The sequence below is a fragment of the Talpa occidentalis genome, unplaced genomic scaffold, assembly GCF_014898055.3.
Source record: "Talpa occidentalis isolate TD23 unplaced genomic scaffold, MPIMG_talOcc4v2.1 talOcc4.15, whole genome shotgun sequence".
Lineage (NCBI taxonomy): Eukaryota > Metazoa > Chordata > Mammalia > Eulipotyphla > Talpidae > Talpa > Talpa occidentalis.
Genome location: NW_023601543.1, coordinates 27,444,592 through 27,464,509, shown reverse-complemented (window position 1 = coordinate 27,464,509; position 19,918 = coordinate 27,444,592). Strand labels below are relative to the sequence as shown.

General features: G+C 42.7%; 1 protein-coding gene across 1 annotated transcript in view; it reads right to left on the bottom strand.

The window, feature by feature from the left end:
- GUCY2F (guanylate cyclase 2F, retinal) overlaps nt 1-19,918 on the bottom strand; it is a 98,761-nt gene extending 78,843 nt beyond the window's left edge. The window contains exons 1-3 of the mRNA XM_037512086.1: nt 19,699-19,918; nt 12,164-12,977; nt 1,068-1,369 (exon numbers count right to left, since the gene is read on the bottom strand). Coding sequence (XP_037367983.1) covers nt 1,068-1,369; nt 12,164-12,893 — 1,032 coding nt within the window. The 5' untranslated portion in view covers nt 12,894-12,977; nt 19,699-19,918. The remainder of the gene's footprint in view (nt 1-1,067; nt 1,370-12,163; nt 12,978-19,698) is intronic.

The window sequence follows — 19,918 nt, the reverse complement described above, 5'->3', positions numbered from 1 at the left end:
TATAACTAGTACAGTATGCTAACAAATGCCAGAACTTTTAAATTAATTTACACATCATTCTAAATAATTCTGAAAATGACTGTCTTCTACATCTGGTCCCCAACTTTTAAACACCCACTGTGTATTTTCTTTCTAATTGGCATCTCTCATCTCCCCATCTTCCTCGCATAGTCCTTATCTTCTTTGGTTTTGTCTTTGTTCTCCATTCTTTTCTCTGCCCCCTCATTTCTCTTCCTCTAACCTCTAATTGGCTGTGATTTGAATCTGAAACATGTTTATCCCTTCATTCATCTATACATAGAGAGTTATTACTTCTTGTTTATTAGGAGGAGGGAGAAATTCTTCCCCATGCCACATGCTTTCTTTCTGACAGAGACAGCCCTACTAGCAAAAGCCTTTCTTCACTCCCTTACTCATTCCTTCCCACAACAGAGAAGTGATTTAACCTGACTGGTCACTTCAGAAGGAGAACTAAGCACGGGATGCCCAGGCCCTCTTAACTTCTTTCTCTTGGGAGCATCATATGCTGCTCCAAGCCCAATACTTCACAAAAGGCATGTACGTCCCCACAGGGCAGGACTGTGGTGGTCTAGCAATGCTAGTCACGAGATGGAGAAGTCTGATTAATCCTCAGACTCATTATTGGAAATGCCAGCATTCTCCAACACCAGCCTCAACAATAATGAAGGTAAGTTATATTTCCTTATTTGCCAGGTCATCTGTCTTCTAGCTGAATTGGTTCAGAACTTGGGTCAGAAACAACCTTTCATTAGACCCCCTTGAACATCACTAGTATTGATTAAAGTTTTGTTTCCCTGTTCGTAAATGCGTTTTATTTATTCTTCATGGTTGCATATTATCATTGTGGGTTCCTTGAAGATGAGAAATAATTCTCCAACAGTGTGTCTTTGTTTTATGAATGGTTTCATCAAACCATGCTTTTAATTTGTGTGTGGATGTCTCTTATTGATTGGGTCTCCTGTGAAATAGAGGCTCTTGATAGGAAAAATATTTCTTCCTGATTTTTTAGGTTCTCTGCTCACGATAACTTGTGAATGTGCACTTACTTGATCTGACTCCAGCTTCTTGGGAATTTCACCTTTATCTGCTGCTTCTGTATAGGCTTGATAAAAGGTCTTTTCTTGGGACTCCACTGTAATGGTCAACACAGCATCATAGGCTTCCCGGAGTTTGAGGTTGTTCCTCAGGACCTGATAAGGGGTATGCTTATAAGGTAAACTGTAGAGCAGGGCATCATAGGGCACAAAGACATAGGTTCCATCAGTCATTTTCAGGTCATGAGCCCATTCCAAGAGATGCATCTGAGTCTCTCCCCCAATCAAGGCCGAATGCATACACATGATGATTACTGAAACCAACAAAGCAGGGAAGTTGTGGAAGCAATATGTTAGTAAAACGACAGATTAGGGGAAAATAAATAAATATTATCGCCAATTCATAATTGATTTCTATCTTATGTCTCCAAGATGAATAAGATGTTGAAACTGAACTTAGACTCAGGTATGTTCAGGGATTCTGAATTAGGCCTAGGTTAAAGGACAGACATATCTGCAGGCTACAGACCTAACAGGAACAAGAACAAACACAGCAAATGGGAAGTAGCTTAATGAGAAGGCTTTGGGTTTGGAACACTTAGGTTTATATCACCAGCTATTAGCTCTATACCCTTAGGTAAATTATTTAACCCCTCTTGGTCTCATTCACAAAATGGAGAAAACAATATGTACTTCAGTGGTGATAGTAATGCTTCACGGAGCAATTCTTTCAATTGTTCAATAAGAACTCAATAAAAAGCAGCTATTATTACACCTAAGAATAAGAAGTCTAGAAAAGATAGGAGATAGTCCCATAGCCACTGTTGACTTTGATTGCCCACCTCCTACGAACGTACATTCCAATAGATTGACCTGATCGTTCTCACCCTTACCAAGGCCATTTCAGACAATGAATGACATTAATTCTCACTCACCTATAACTGTTACTAATATTATGGGTAATATGTTCAACATTTTAAAATATAACTTCCCTATAACTGGGATTACTTTGTACTTAATTTAATTCTTCCTAGACTTATGAAATTATGTTGTTTGGCAAGGCTATGCTAGAATAGAGTGGATTAGAGGAGGACACGGTTGAAGAATGGCAGCTAGATCATGAGACTGAAAGTCTTATATCCAATTTCGCCCTTGGAATGCTAAATGAGTTTAGTTTAAGCCCACTTGTGCTTCAGTGCCCACATCTTTAAAATGTAGATTCCAATGCATTTCACAGGTACATTGAGTAGGTTAATTAGATAATGCCTGGCAAGTATTCTGAGCTCCTTGAAGAAAGGCAATTTTCCTATTGCCATTGGTAAATATTAATTATATATGCTTATACAGAACTTTTAATCTCAGTAACTGAATATGCTTAACTAGGTTCAATGGCTGGTCTTTGCCATTTATATATTGCTTCATCTATTTTCAAAACTCTTCTTTACACTTCTTAAATACCCCCAGAAAGTGTCCCTCTGTGAGCTAGAGTTGGTACTCTTCATTTTTTTAAGGTGTAACTAATAAGTTATGAAGTTGATTTAAGCACAACACAACACACACATGCATGTACACACAGCATAACATTCAAATGACTCTTTCAATACAATTACCCTAACATGGTCTATGTGTATTCTGATGCTCAAACCTTCCTTCAAAGGAGCTACTTCATGAACTACACAAGGAAATCAACCTCCCTTGTTCATAATCACACATCGTATGATGGGAAAATATTAGAGGGGTTTGACAAGGCAAGGGGTGGCTTTAGAAAAAGGAAGAAGAACCAAGGCCTTTAGCTCCCTACATTTGGCTACACTATTAATCATGGATCGGTTTGTCGAATTACTCCAGTAATAGATCCACTGAGTTAAGTCAGGTGCCTCAGTTAGTTGACCACTTCATCCAAAGGTATCCTTGGCAAGTAGGTCAGCCCTGGCATCTTTCTTCTATAAAAACAGAAATTAGGGGCCTTCCTGGTGGCACAAGGGGTTAAGACGCAACCTATGAAGCTATTCACAGCTACTAAAGCATGAGTTCGATCCCCGGCCAGGAGGTGACCCACATGGCACAGCAGACCTCTCCTGTCTGGACTGCTGCTCCCCTCAGCAGTGCATTTCAGTAGATCCACCTGTTCTGCTCGCCACTCTGTCTCTGATGATTCCGCTCACCACCCCCCACACACACCTCTGGCCTATACCCCAGTTCTTGCATGCATAAATAAATAAATCTTAAAAAAAAACACAGAAATTAGATGATTTGACTAAGGTCATCCAATAGAGCTACAATTCTGTTTCATTTACTGAAAGCAATATTAAAATCACTTCACTGGCTGATAATGTTAAATAGAACCTTTTGTGTTGGTTTGACATAAAAGCAAATACTTTAACAGATACTATGTGTAGTGGGTGCTATGGTATGCCACCCAGATGAACTCTTCAGGACTGAGGCACTCATTCCCCTAGCTGCCAGAGGGGTTAGATGACCACTGATACCTCTCTGGGAATTTCCCTAAGCTGACGACAGCCACCTCTCCCAAGGTTATGTGCTGGTTCACAACGAGCATAAGGTTAAATTTTCAGATATTTTGTGAGCCAGTTAATGTCATTTTGGTAGCTTGGAATTGTGCATATGTGAGAGATTACACAATGGAAATCAGCAAACACAACAAATCAGGGCTTATTTTTCTCCAGATCCTGCATCCCTTTCTCTCAGTCAGCCTGTATGCAAGGACTGGTCAACAAGGAGACAGACAGTTCATGATTCCTTCAGTTCTGGGCAACTGAAGAACTGTCCAACTCCACAGCTCATTGGGACTGGCTTAAGCTCTGTTGTGACTGTATGATAGTTCAACTCTTTTGCTTTGCCCAATCCCACTGCTTTCTCTTCCTCATAGGAAAGTATCCTTCAATAATCTTCCTGCAAGTCTCCATCTAGCAAACTTTTTTCCAGGGCATCAAGTTGTAACTCTGGTTTAGAGAACAAGCATACCCTGAACTGCCTTCTATCACAGCACTTACAAGATTCTTTTCCCCCTTATTTATCAGCCTTGCAATGAAGCTGTGAGGTCAAGGGCTATATTTTATCACCATATCTTGGTATAGAAGTATGCACTCAACAAATGTGGCTTAAAGAAATTTCAAAAATTTCGGAGAGGTTTTGCACTTGGGTATTTTGTGAGATCCTTGAGTTGTGAGATGTGGGCATATTTGGATTGTTAATATGCAGTAACAATTTGAAGTGATAATTGCTGGGCAGGTAGAGCGTACCTGTCTGTCTGTAATACTTAGTGTTATTAGGGCCTCCCTGGTGGTGCAGGCGGTTGAGTGCCTCACTGTGAAGCTTTCCACAGCCTCTGCAGTGTGGGTTCAATCCCATCCTAGCTGGCAAGAATCCCACATGGCGCAGCAGACCTCTCCTGTTTTGCCTGCTGCTCTCCTCAGCAGTGTATTTCGTCAGTCTGCCTGTTCTGTTCCCTGCTCTGTCTCCAGTGAATCCTCTCACCCTCCCGCGCATCTGGTATAAATAAATAAATCTTTTAAAAAATACTTAGTGTTATTAACTCTGCTAAAGATCTTTCCTACCCTCAACCTGAATCTGTCCTCTTAATTTTCCTTTCATTGGTCCACAGTGAGAACACTTCAAGCAAAAAGAGTCAGAATTTTTATAACTGGAAAGACCCTTTGATAACATCCAGCCCCTCTCATTCTCCCATCACTTTTAGGTAAGGAAATGGAAGTCTCTAGAGGAAATGATCACAGGCTCATTTATTTTTTGCATGCCAAGACCTTCCCATTGAATGCAATTAAAGTAGAAAGCATAAATACTGAATGCAAACAACAGCATCTTAATTTAATAGATGGAGTGCTTTGTGAACAGGGATTCGTGAATGCATCTGTTCTACATGATGATTTTACTAAATAGCTTTATTATCTTCAAAATTACATTCATTAAAATGGGATTTTACCCGTAAGTTGTTGTCAGGAAAGGATTAGTGGACAGAAACCTTAAATCCTAAACAAGACCTGGGTCAACAGGTGATCACTGAATAATACTAATTTGTAAGTTTCCATCCTGATTGTTACCAGTGATGCCACTTTAGAGCCAAAATAAGGACCCAGAGATACTGCCTCCTGAGATCCCATGTCACTGGAATATGATTTTGGCAATTTCTCTGAACTATCTGGGCTATGTTTTCATACTGTGCTACCCACTATGGCACTTAGAGGCTAAGATCCTCTCTGTCATCCTCTATATGCTAACAGCGGGGAATGTCCTGAAACTTTAAGTCAATTCCCAAGTCACTCAACTCCTACTTCTCTTCCTATATTGAAATATTCTGTCTAATATTTCCTTGAGATTGAGGAACTATATTTCTCAGAAAGCAAAGTACACTATTTCTCACAGGTCACTCACTGGCTATGAAGTTCTTAGGGGAAGAAACTGGGCCCAGGCTCATACCTACTGAGTGGGAGTGGCCCTACTAACTAGTACCCAAGAATCCCCTAGGAGTCAAATTCCTTTGGCAGCCTACAATATTGTTCCCAATCCACAGGACGCCCCATTCTATTGTTATTGCTCTTCACTTTAACCCTTTTGCGATATTTCCTACCACTGATATTCATTTTAACCTATTTTGTTTTAACACATATGAGAGAAAGTGGAGCGCAGACAGGACAGAGGAGAAGGGGGGCATGCAACATGTTTAGTCCGTCTCACAGATTCAAAGTAGATTAAAACCCTGTCCTCTCAGTTTTTCCCCACCCATTCTGTAAAATGGATATATTAGAACAGGGCGGGAGGCTCTGGAATCTACATACTTCCCAGCCCACTTCCCTGTGTGATTCAGCACAGTAACCCTGAAAACAACTTTTAAGATGTGTGTCCATTTCTTTTGCTTGAGGGCACCCCACATGTTTTCACCTTAAGGCTTGAGACCACCACTACTCCCACTATGGAATTCAACTCATCTCATCGATCCAAGCAGCTCAGCATATGTTGCCAGAAACATATTCCTTTCAATGGCCATGCCATCTGCATCTTCTGGTGTTTTTCAGACCCAACAAACTGCATTGCAAGTGTATTTATTACCTTCACACTGCTGCTCCACTAGAGATAAGTTTTTAATGTTTCTTCCCTCCTTGCAACATGTTTTCTTCAACTTTTCCTAAACTGCTATATGTAAATAAGTCCTCTTAAATGCAGAAAGTAGATGTTTAGCAATTTCCTCTTGTGCTGGGTCTTGAATAATTTTATCATTACTCATTGTGAACCCATTCATGAGAGAAGTCATCCTTTCTTTACGTAGATTTACTTACATTTATGTATACCAAGTCCTATACCAAATTCCTTGTAGTATAGTTGTATCATTTACACTGATGTCACTACTGTAGGAAAACAGGGAGATGCTTAGTACTTTGAGGCACTTAAAAGAATTCCATAGCTACATCCAAAAGTTAAAAATGAAAAGTTGGAGGGCTGGATTATGTACCATACACAACACAAGATTGCAAGTGAGCATGCCCTAGGGATAAACATCAAGTCGAGAGGAGATAGCAGAGCATAGGTTTCATTACACCAGTGGTTCTCAAAGTGCACCCTCTGCTCAGGCAGTGTCACCACCTCTGTGAACTCAGTAGAAATGTGAGTTTTGAGGTCTTACCAGATCCCTCCTGAATCAGATCTGGAGGTGGGACCCAGCAATCTGAGTTTTATTGAGTTCTTTAAGGGATTCTAATGAAAAGGTGCTTTGAAAAGGTGCTTAGATTAGAAAAGGTGCTTCCTTAGACCAACCTGAACACATATCTTAGCTTTCCCAATGCTGTGTGGCCTAGGGCAATTTAGTAAACCTCTCTTTGCCTCTGAAGTCTCATCCATAAACTGTATGAACACCACAGGGGTAGAGTGTGCAACTGTGTAAAGTGCATTAAACAATAATAGGCCTAAACTTACAGGGATGTTGCAAGAATTGAATGAGATGGTCCATACAAAGCCCTCACCAAATGAATAGCAAATAATAAATTCTCAGTAAAAATTAGCTATTATCATTTTTGCTATTTTTACTATTATTATTTTATGCACAAGAATCTTCAGTAGATGGGAAGAGGCTAGCGAGGTCCCTGGCAATTAGATACCAAGAAAGTACCTAATTTTGGAAGAACAAGAGAAGTCTATTCTGACTGTGTCCTATTGACTGAATATCACATTGTAACAATGCATTCCCTATTTGGGAGGATTTAAAGGAATCCCTAAATGGTTCAACAACCTAGTTAAACCCAAATTGAAAGCATTTCACTATCAGTCAAGCATTGATAGGCAAAAAGGTGAGAAGAGAGGAGGACTTGAAATAGCCATTTGAAAAGTTCTCTAAAGAGCTTTTCAGGGGGCCTCCTGCTAGTCTTTGTAGGAATTAGCAAAAGAGCCTCTTCTTGGTAATTGCAATCCCACAGGTGCTCTGCCTGGCCGAAAGGATGCTCTTTTGTGCCATTGGATCAAACCCTCCATCTGGGCTCAGGGTTTAAGGAGTAGAGCGTGAGCTGGATTTTGGCCCTCAAGCCCATTCAGCTAGATTCCCTTACGCAGGGGCACAATGTAGATAACCACACACAGCAGCCCTGACTAATAGGGAAGCCTTTGTCTTTGAATAATATCTTTCCTACTCAGTTTTGTCAGAAAGATAATTGGCTATTGTCCTGAAGCTTAAAGGAAATGAGTTGAGAATCAGGGGGAGGCTGAATTCCCCCCTTCTCCGGGGGATTTATCCCATATTCCTTGGTGTTAATTTATCCCATATTCCTTGGTGTTAATAATGACTACACCTACACTTGTTATGTGAGGCTCACCTGTGTTGTAAAACTTGAAAGGAAATACCTATCTCCTGCATGATTCTGAGGATTAAATTAGATTATCAGTATGCAAATACCTTGTAATCTGTAGAGAGCTGTTCAAATGTAAAGTGCTATTGTGGTTGCTTTCATTGTTTCTGTGGCCACATCTAATCACACCCCTGCTGTTTTCTCTCCTAAGAGAGCACAACTATTATTAATGTTATTATAGTCTTTACTGTTGAATTTTATCAATTTCTTCGTATTGTATAAGCACAATGTAGAACTGTTTCTAAGAAAGACACTTCTCGCTACAGGAAGGTGCCAGTGATATTACCACAACAGAAACATAAATTGATAAGAAAGCAAAGCACCATACCAGTCAGTGTAGGCAAGACACCTCTCCTTTCCCTTCCCACCACGATCCCTCACCAGCACCATCAGGCAGAGCTGTGATCACTGTAATTGTGAGCAGATCAGACAAAACCAATCTTCCAACTATTTCTACTAGCTCCATATATTGTTAGGTCTCTCCAAAGGAAGGGCTCCCTTTCCACCAAAAGGCCCTTCTCTGAAAGCGTTCTTGGGAAACCACAGTGTTGAGAAGTGGCCTCATACTACACAGACTAGGAAAGAGGCCAGGCCCTGCCTGCCTCAGTCCTCAGTGGAGGTCACACAGAGATGAATGCCTTTTTCAGTCAAGAGCGCTAACAGCTAGGAACGCTTTGGCAGTCTTGGGTCCTACCAGTTGAGAAGGGCTAGAAAATAAGCTAAAATTTGATCTGGTATGTGCTGTGTGTGGTGTGTTATAACCTTCCTTACAGCTGTGTTGGCTCAATCCATATTCTGGCTTCTGGTTCTTTCTCACCAGATTTCCCATATTCTAAGAGCATCAGAGAAGTGCCCTGAATCCCCAGGCCACTTGATCAAAGTCCTGGTGATCCATACATATACCTACACCGGATACTCCTTCTCATGCTCCCACTGGCTGGGTACTGCTCTTGACAGCTTGTCTCGAGTGCATGACAAGTTCATCTCTCTTTAAGACTCACTCCCTGTCCACAACTCCTACTGTCACAAGCCACCTATCACCAGGTGCCCTCAGATACCCACAACTGGCTATACCAAATGTGAGCGCCACACACTCTTGAATTCTGCACACTGAGCTGCCAGATGTCATACACAGGCCACAGTCCCACCCATGGCTCAGTTTCCCTGCCCCCTACCTCCGCTCCCATTCTGGCTTAGGTCCCTGAGGCCCCAGCATGCCTCATCTGAGAATGCCTGTGTTTTGTCAGAAACCAGAGGCAAAGGAGTGGAATGCAGAGTTTTGTCTTCACTCTCTTTTATCTCCCTTTTTGAGTCCTTGCTTCACTTCCTGTTGCTATCCTCCCTCCCCAGAGTCTTTGCTCCATAACCACACAGCTTCCTCTCGAGGCTTTTTCGCCTCAGTTTAAAATTTCCATTATTTAATGGGCTGATCCACACTGTTATAAAGAAAACTATCTGATGAACCAAAATCTTATTAATACAAAAATGGCAATTTAAAGGAATATTTATTTGCACTTTCATTTACTTAAAAACAATGGTTCTCAACCCTAGCTGTATTTTATAAGCACTTGGGAAGTTATTTTAAGTACCTATACCTGTGCCCCACTGCAGAACATCATATTTTCTGGACACAGCACAGCCATTTTGAAAAGATGTCCACGTAAGAACCGTCAACCTAAAGGAATGAATCTCTAACAGTGGGGTGATGTGGACATTTGCTCCCTCCCTGCCTCAAAAGAGTTGTGGGTGGTGAGGACTCAGTTCTAATTTTTCGCAGTCTGACAGCCCCCAAAGCTTCAGGGTTTAAATTTGTTTAACATTTCATGGTTGAGGCCAAATGTCATTTCAAAGAGTAGACTATTTAGAATGGGTGGAATATGGAACACCCGTGGAATGTAAACTGGCAAGAGACGCTGAGATTCATGAAGATTTGTAACATATTATGAAGTTATGAGACGAAATACGTTGGCCTGTGTTGGGCATGACTTGTCCCTGGAAATGGTTTGATATCTTTAAAAATAATTCTGTACTCTGCTTTGAAAGCACCAAGCTCTGTTATGAAGTAATCAGAGCCACACCAACTTCTGACCATTATAGGACCTTGTAGACTAGAGCTGGACACAGATAACTTAGTTCCTGAAACTAAAAAGTCTTGCCTTCATCCTCCCATAATGATCATAATTAAGGTCCAGTAACAGAGACCCTTGAAATTTAAAATGAGCTTCTGGTTAGAAGCCAGGCTGAAGCTGGACCATTCTCTACCTTTGTTATGTTAAGGAATGACTGGGACCAGGATTGATCCTAGAAGCAATCAGTTGAACAAGTAGTTTCTTCTCTTTTTTTTTTCAAAGATTTATCTATTTATACAAGAACTGGGGTACAGTCAGAGGCGCAGGAAGGTGAGAGAATTCACCAGAGACAGAGTGGGGAGCAGAACAGGCAGACGGACCAAAGACACTGCTGAGGGGAGCAGCGGGAGAGGCAGGAGAGTTCTGCCGTGCCATGTGGGTTGCTCCCTGGCGGGCTGGGAATCGAACCCATGCTGCAGAGGCTGTAGACAGCTTCACAGGGCGGCGCTCAACCCGCTGCGCCACCAGGGAGGCCCTAGACAAGTAGTTCCTGAAACCTCTGTCCAAAGTGGTGGAGCGACTGCAATGGGAACATGTTCCCACAAGTCACTACCACTTTCCCAAAAGGGGGAAAGTGGAGATTTAAAAAACTGGAATAGAAAAATGTCACACCCAAGTGTCGCAGGGGCCAGCAGTAAATGCATGGAAATAGATCTTCTTCAAGAGGAACAAGAAGGGTCCCCCTTTTCCAAAATCCACCCAACTCCCTCTGGTGATGGTAGCTTCAGTGGGTCAGCCCTTTGCTCACTTTGGACAATTTGTCCATTGTCTCTACAAGAAGCATCTTTAAACATAAAGCAGCTCTTGAAAGGGGAAACATTAAAATTCAGGCAGCCTTCTTTTATATGCCTTCATTTAAGAGTGAGGACCCCCCCCCCCGCCCCGGTTGTCCCTGGTGGCGCAAGGGGTAAAGACGTAAACTATGAAGCTATTTGAGCCACTGCAGCACGAATTTCAACCCCAGGTAGGGAGCTACCCACATGGCGCAGCAGACCTCTCCTGACTCGTCCGTTGCGCCCCTCGGCAGTGTATTTCAGTCAGTCTGCCTGTTTTGCTCCCCACTCTGTCTCTGGTGAATCCTCTCACCCCCCACACCTCTGGCCTGTACCCCAGTTCTTGTATGCATAAATAAATAAATCTTAAAAAAAAGTAGGACCCCCCCACCCCCTCCATATCAACTAGATGTGTGCTGCAGAGAGAGAAGCCCTGACTTCTGGGGAGAGGGAGGAAGGAGATTGTACGTTGAGGGGTAAAGAGAAGACAGAAACTATGTAAGATGTGATGTCGTCAGGGGAAGTACCATGTTCCCTGCCCCCACTTAACCCAGATTTCCTAAGCAGGAGCTAGGAGCAGGGTCCCGCAGGCATGCCTGGTATAGAACTGAAGGCATGTGAGCCCAGGGTCTCTTCTTGCCCTAGTGGCATCCTGGTACTGCTTGGTAGCATGATGGATAGTATTTGACCACATGTTGGCCGGTTAATTTATATCTCTCTCCCTCTTCTTCCTCACCTAGCTACCTTCATAAACAAATCTTTTTATTTCCCTTTCATTTCTCTCTGCATGTCTGCTTTCGGGTTTGTCTCAAATTAAGCACACCAGTGAGAACTGACACCCAGGTCACCCCGTTTCCCGCAAGGTTGCCCTGGAACAATGGCACAAGGGCACTGGGCCCCCAGGAGGAAAAGTACCCAGAAGTAGTCAAAGGTAGATCTCCATTCAGTGACAAGAGCAGACAAACATGAAGCCATAAGAATGCCCCTCTTATGGCTGGACTGAAATTACCAGGGTCCCAAGGGCACAGAGGATGTGTAGATACGGTTGTTCTTGATGCTTATTGTTCCCCAGCTAGGTGCCAGAGCAGGTGCTGAGAGCAGGCACTGGCACCCACGGGCATTTTAACCACAGGGCTCTTTGTACCTCTATTCAGCTTATAAAATAGACTCTTTGAACAGGACAGTCTTGAGGCCTGAGTGTGATTGAAAGAGGACAAACACATGAAGAACTGGGGAATAATGTGCTAGCCAAGGATGTGGGAGGAGGGAAGCTTTGGGAGATTGTAATTTCATTCACTGAAGCCACGTTTAAACTTCAGCCAGGAGAAAGCACTCACTGCGAATTCTGTCCGCCTCGCGTATTTGCTGGAGAGCTTTCCGAATGCTCTGGCTGTCTTGTCCTGTGGTCAGGACGACCCCTACAGGTAGGCCGTGGCTCCGAAGAGCACTTGCTACTCGATTGGCTGTGTGCACCCAAATGTCTTCATCTGAAGAAATGACTCCAGCGTGAGCCCACTGGAAATATTTCATGACAGTTACCAGCACCCTAATGGGAGAAGGGAGTATCCGAGAAAAGGTCGGGTAGCTATTTTTATTGTCTAATTCATAATTCACACAAGCCCAAGAGAAAATCCCTTTGTCCCAGCTGTTTCCCAGGAGTGAGGCTGCCTCGCAGTAGCCAGGGTTGGTAGGGCCAATAAATCCTGAGGCCATCTGGTGGTAGGAAGTGAAACTGGAGAGGGCTCTGGAAGTCTGGCAGTCTTCGTTGAGAATCACATATTCAAAAGAGTAGCCTGGGTCAAAGGATGGGTCCCTGTTGATGCGCTCGGTGGCTAGTTGAGCAGCCACTTCAGGCAAGGCCTTTGAGAACAAGGGATCACAAGACCAAGGGCCCAACACCCCTATCTTGTAGGGGGATGCCCACACCTGCTGTGGGAGGGGCATGAAGGCCAGAAGGCACAAGCACCATGGTGGCTTGAAGGATGCAAGGCCATGGTGTCCTTGCTGTCTTCTGTGAGCCACAAGCCAGAGCATAAGGCAAGAGAAATGCCCGGATCCCGAGAACATATTTCTCCTGCTTCCAGACAGCTAATGAAGAGAGGCTGGAAGGTTAGTCTGCTGTTCCAAGATGTTCAGTGGTATTCCAAATGTCTGTCAATGAGAGGAAAAGACTTGTTATTCACATTATTCCTGAAGCTTCTGGAAATATCTACCTACCAAAGAGCACCTACCAATGTGAAAGTTTCTTAGCCCATCCCTGACCAAAATGCCTTTTCTCCCTGAACTTCCTCACCTCCGTAGGTGACACCTCCATCCCCAGTTCAGCCATTTGCTTCGGTCATAAACCTAGGAGTCAGCTGAGATGCTTCCTTCTTCTCTGTCACCACTCAATCCATCACCAACACCCACAGATTCCATTCAAGTAATAGCTGGCCACTTCAACATTGTGAGGATTATAAGGGTTAACATACAGCAAGTGCTTATAACAAGGTCTGGCATCTTGTTAGCATTATATCTATGAAGCTATATGTAGCCACTGCAGCACGAGTTCGATCCCCGGCCAGGGAGCTACCCATGTGGTACAGCAGACCTCTGCTGACTCTCCTGTTAATCCCCTCAGCAGTGTATTTCAGTAGATCTGCCTGTTCTGCTCCCCGCTCTGTCTCTGGTGATTCCTCTCACTGTCCCCCCCCCCCCACCTCTGGCCTGTGCCTTAGATCTTGTATGCATAAATAAATCTTGAAAAAAAAAAAAAAGAATGGACCATAACTGAAGGCAGGGAGATCGGTTTGGAGGCTATTGTAGAAATCCATGTGAGAAATAATGTTGAAAGAGTAAAGATGTAGAAGAATGGAGAAGAATTCCACCACAATTTAAACTTCAAAGAGATTATAAAAATAGAACCAACAACAACTTGGGATCTGACAAGTTGTAGAAGGTAAAGAGGACACCAAGATGGTTTTAAGCTTTTCAGACCTAGGCAAGTGATTGGAAAATGATGCAAGGCTCTGAGACAGGAAAAGGGTGGGAAGAGAATGTATTCTATTAGACATGTTGAACTGAGCGATACCTGTAGAACATACAAGTGGCAAGATCCAGTAGACAACTTGGTATACAGGATCTCATAATAGAAAGGTGAACAAAAGACCTAAATTTTGGTGTGATTAGTTGATAAAGGGTAATTGGACACAAGGCAGTCTTCAAAAGAGTTATGGAATAAAGAAAGAAGACAGACTACAAAACCCTTAAAGGTCAGGCAGCCAGAAAAGAAGTCATAATGAAAACTTACATGGAAAGTCAAGAAAAAACAGCAAAATCCAGGAGACAGTCGTATCTTACAATCTAAAGAAGATGAAACTCTGAGGATGAAAAATGTTTATCTGCAGATAACTCAAGAAAGCTAAAGATAGAAGGCGTCTGTCCTTGGATACAGAGCGTAAGGCTGCAAGTTGGTGGACCAGAACGAGGCAAACATGGATGGGAATTAATGAAGTGGAGTCAGTAAATGCTGAGAACTCTCTCAAGACGTCACATGCAAAGCCTTTCACAGGCTCTTCCCTTTCTCTACAGTCTCATCTCCTCCTCCCCTAATGCAATAGTGAATTCTTGCAGTTCTATAGGTGTATGGCACTTCATCTGTGAAGCATAGGATTTGGAAAATGTCATTCCTTCTGCCTGAATGCCCTCCTTCCTCTTTCCACACTCCATTTCTGGTTTTCCTGATGAACTTTACCTTCAAGACCCAATTGAAGTGGTCCGTATTCTGTGCAACTTTAATTAACACTCTCAGGTTGAGTTCGTTCTTTCTCCATCTACACCTTATATCCCTTAGGAAGGTGTCACTGACTTAAACACTGTACTTCCTTATCATCTATATGGTAACAAGGATACTGAAAGGTTTGCTATCTCTGTACTTACATGACCTTGTACTTTCAATCACAGCAAGTGGGGCCACACTTTATGGAGAACCGAGCTTGCTGCATTGGGAGTTCTTGGTGGTCTTTTTTATAGTCTAACATCCAGCCAAGTACCCAACATGCACTAGGCATCAGATAAATGTTTATGAAATGAATTAATAAAGCACTTAAGTTATCCAAGTTCAGAAAATAACCTCTCTACACAGATTTAAAAGAATTAATGGCTTAGAGGAGATGTTAATGAGAAAAATTTTAGTAAAATTTTAATTCCAACCAAGGGTCAAAATAATGACTTGGCTCTCTTCAGGCCTAATAATCAGCACCCATGTGTACCAGTCAAACCCAACTTATTGTCGATTTCCAGCAAGATCCCTGCCTATGCCAATAACCCTGTCTGTTGGTTATTATTCTCACACCTAATTTTATGAAGAAGTCTGATCCCTCAAGAGACCAATCAAGGGCATATTTACTAAGTCTTAAAGCCTCTTATGGTGCAGGATACCACACAAGCATGCCCTGACATTTTTAAACAGGTGAAAGCTGGTTAAAATGATGGTCAAAAAGACTTGGAGAGGAAATGTCTCACCAAACAGCATGAGCCAGAGACTTTTGATTGTATAGGACAAAGGAGGGGGAACTTCCAACTTTGTTTGGTGGTGGTAGAAAAGTGATTCTCACCTGATTTCTAAGTATAAGGACCTCAAATTTATTCCTAGAATTTCAAAAATAATCTAATCCATTCTCCCTCCTCCCAAAATAGATTTTGTGTCTGTGTTCTGACTACGTTGAAGGCACGAGAGTAAGATTCAAGATGGACGGGGTGTGAGATGTAGACTCAGCTTTTAAGGCCTGGCCACGTGTTTCTCTCCTCACCCTCCTGAAACCCCCATCTTTTCTCTGTCATCACATAACTTGGGAGCCAGGGTGCTTTAGGAACAGTTTCTTCTCTGAAGTAGTGTGAACGGGGCCCCTATATCTGAACTGTTTTGTGACAAATATATTAAGCTGTACAATATCTTTATCCTTATAGGACCTCACTCTTTTCCCCACCAGGGGTGGACATCAGTGAGGGCAACTGTATATGGGCACAAAGACACCAAGGCCTTTTTCATAACAACAGGGCAAGAAGACCAACCAACTGCTCTTCTCCCCCAAACACGCCTACTTTGATGGGTTCTCTCCCAGCAGTAGTACGCTCAAATCAGAAATTAGCACTTGGATAACAAAAATAATATTTATTAAGTTCTTGCTATGCACTGACAGCAAAACTCTTTGGATATATTATTATTTATTTAAAGATTTATTTTTATTTATTTATTTGTGCATAGAAGAACTGGGGTACAGGCCAGAGGTGTGGGAGGGAGTGAGAGGATTCACCAGAGACAGAGTGGGGAACAGAAGAGGTGGATCTACTGAAATACACTGCTGAGGGGAGCAGCAGGCGAGACAGGAGAGGTCTGCTGCGCCAGGTGGGTTAACTTCTGGCCAGGATCGAACTTATGTTGCAGTGGCTGGCAATAGCTTGATAGCACTGAGACTTTAACCCCTGTGCCACCAGGGAGGCCCTGAATATATTATTTTAAAAATTCAATTAAAAAAAAAACAACTCCTCACAGCACTTTGAGGTAGGTACTATTAATACCCTCATTTACAGATAATGCAACTGAGGCATAAAAGGGGTAAGTTACTTGCCTGAGGGCATACTGTGGTCAAATGGGGATCTACATCCCAGTTGACTGAGCTCTGTACTTGATCACCTGCCAATAGCCTCTTATCTATGATGTCACTGAGACCACCATTATTATACCTTCCATGCTAGCTGGATTGACTTTAAATGATTCATTTGTGGTTAAAAACAAAAAACAAAAACGTAGTCCCCTTTGAAAGAATAAATTAGGTAACGAGGATGAGGGCTGAAATGAACTGGGAGGAGCAAACCAATTCATTATCCAACCAGCAGAAATTCGCCACTAGTATTCAAGCCCAGCCCTGGGACATCCCACTTACCACTCACTTGGGGATCAGTAGTGCACAGCTGAGGGTGGGGGCCACCAATCACACAGTATTCCCTGTGAAGCTCATCTTAGCCTTGGGAAGTCGTGGGAGTACAGCTTTTGGCATGCTAGCCCTGGTACTCAGTTTCCTCATTTCCAAAATGGAAATAAATTTCACTTAATGCTTTGGAGATTAGGGATTTAATAAGACAAAATGCTGAGCACACAGTTGTCTTTCAATAAATACTAGTTCTTCTTTCTATTTGGAAAGAATATTGCATTAGGAATCAGGAAGCTGAGTGCTGGAGCCAGTCCTGCCACTGACTCACCCATCATGTGACACTGAAGAAGGATTGAGCTCCCTCTTTAGGCCTCCGACACGCACCCCTCCCCACCCGCTCAGCTGTACTGGAGGACCTGCATGTCCCTTCCTTCTCTGATGAACATTTATTCTGGCATTCTGTACCTCTCCCAGGCAGCGACTTTCTACACCTCTGCACTATTCAACTGCTTTGTGAATTCATTCAACACGCTCAATGCTTTGCTGTTCTAACCAGCTTTTCCCTGGAGTTAGAGTCCCCTAAGTGGTTTGTATTTCCTTTAATCTGGAAGATTCAGTTCCTCATCATTTTTCCTTTTTGCTGTAGAATCCTTTATCCAGTACCTACAATGGGAAGTGTCTGCACCCCAAACGCCGGAGTTATGCTACACTGAACATCTGAGTTCCTGAAATCATTCACTGTCTTATGGCTATTAAGTGTACATTCAGAGCCTGGCATATGCTAGGCCTGTAGCTACATAAAAATTGGGGGAATATAAGACCTGACCAAGAGATCTCACCAGAAAAAGTAACTATGCCCCTCAGGAGGGAGAGAGCCATAATGCCCACCAAAGAGTCTCACGGGTAAGGTCAAATGTGCAATTTCCCTGGTGGATTTGCTCTCCCCAGTGCCCTGCACAGAGCCTACACAGAACAGCTACTCCACAAATATTTCTTGAATAAGTAGTGAAAAGGCAACATGGAGCACGTGTATGCTCTTACTATCTTCTTGAAAAGGTTCGATTTTAAGCCTTGGTCAGGAACTACCTTTGACGAAATTATCCAGTAGGTAAAATTTGTCTTCAAACTTCAAGTCTGGCTCACTCTGCCCTCTCCTTTTTTTTTTTTTTTTTTTTCTGTAAAGATTTATTTATTTATTTATTTATTTATTTATACAAGCACCGGGTACAGTCAGAAGCGCGGGAGGGTGAGAGAATTCACCAGAGCCAGAGCAGGGAACAGAACAAGCAGACTGACGAAATACACTGCTGAGGGGAGCAGCGGGTGGCAGGAGAGGTCTGCGCACCATGTGGGACCCTCGCCTGGTGGCTGGGGATCGAACTGGTGCTGCAGAGGCTGTGGGCAGCTTCGCAGCCCAGCACTCAACCACTGCGCCACCAGGGGAGGCCCTCTGCCCTCTCCTTTAATGGAGAGAAAAATAACCACTAGAGAAAGAGGCTCTTGAAATCATTTCCACTTTTATGTAAAAGAATAACATTTGACACTTTCCCCAGCCACTCCCCCCTCCTCCCTAGTCAGTTACAGAGGACAAATACTGCATGATTCCACTTATGTGAGATATCAAAAATATCAAAGTCACAAAAGCAGGCAGGAGAACAGTTGTTGCCGAGGGCTTTGAGGAGTTCTCATTCAATGGCTGTAGAGTTTCAATTAAGATCTTCCGTAGAATATAGTGCGTACAGTTAATGATACTAGTGTGCACTTAAACACGTGTGAAGAGGGTAGATCTCATGTTAAGTGTTCATGCCACAATAAAAAATTTTAAATAAAAATCTTGCTTTTTTACAGCATTTCCCCAGGTTTATACATTTATGACATGGTACTTCATCAAGCCCCACTCAGCAAGTACCTCTTACTATTTGTTCTCCTTTGTTGTTGCTCCTTGTTAAATAACCCCCAGGCTGAAGCTTTGTCCTTCCTTTCTTTCTAGGCTCTGTTCGTGCATTAGGTGGTATATCTAACTCTGCCAGAACTATCTGCAGAAGCAGAAAGTTCTATGTTGCTCTGGGATTTACTCTTGATCCCCAGTCCCAAGATTTTGCAGAAGGAAACATTCTGAAGAAGAGAAAGTAGGAAGACAGGGAAGAAAGGAACACAGAGAAGGAAGGGATGGGAGAAGGGAAGAAAGGACACTGGAGGGAGAGAAATGTCCTAAGTCTTTGCCTGTTGATTTTGGTTTTCATACAGAATTATAAAGCTCTTCTATAAAAGACACTGTCTTCAAAACAACCTGGATGGAGGCTTTCCTGGGGTTAATGGAAAATGTGGACATAAAAAAAAGTCTGAAGGTATGAAATTTGGGGAATGGAATACTACTGACCCACAGCTCTTCTGGGGCCGTTGTCTTGGTAACTCAGGTTCAAACACCTGCATGGAATCGGGCTGCCATGGAAAGTAGCTAAAGCATAAGTACCCATCATTTCATTTCAGGTAGCTTTCATAATCTGCTGGGCAGCCTGATTTCACAAGGAAAATGACTGTTCTTTAAACATGTACAAAGAAAGACTATGACAAATAGCTCGGAGGAAAATGTTTCCTCATCCTAGCTTGTCAAGCCGAGGACTTCTATGGATGATTGATCTTTGTAGCTACAGCCTGAATCAAGTTAACAGCTCATGTAAGACAACATCAGGAAGAAATAAAAAAGAATCATGAGAGAAACTAAATGAAAGCTTAGATGAGAGCTGTTGAGCCCAATCTTGATTTAAAGTGTCTTGAACGATCTTTTTACCACTCTCTTTCCCTCTTCTTTCTCTCTTTCATTCTCTTTTGTTTCACTTTTTAAACTACATATTACAACAAAACTGAAGTATCTCAGTCACAAGCCTGAGTCCCCAGTGGGCTGTAATTTTTTTCCCCATTACAATCCTTCTAATAAACAAGAGCTGTCATATACTCACCCTGTAATTCACCGCTCCAATGTCTTCAATTTACCATCTGTACATGCAAATCTCTGGTTTGCTACCCAGGGTGTCCATTTCAGTGCATCCTCTAAGTGTTCATAATCCTGCCAAGGACTCCAGTCTCTTGATAAATTCCATCAATGGGGTAAATAATTGGGAGGGTTAGTAAACCTTTTTGTAAATCACTCTTCAGCATCCACAGACCAAGACCAGGATT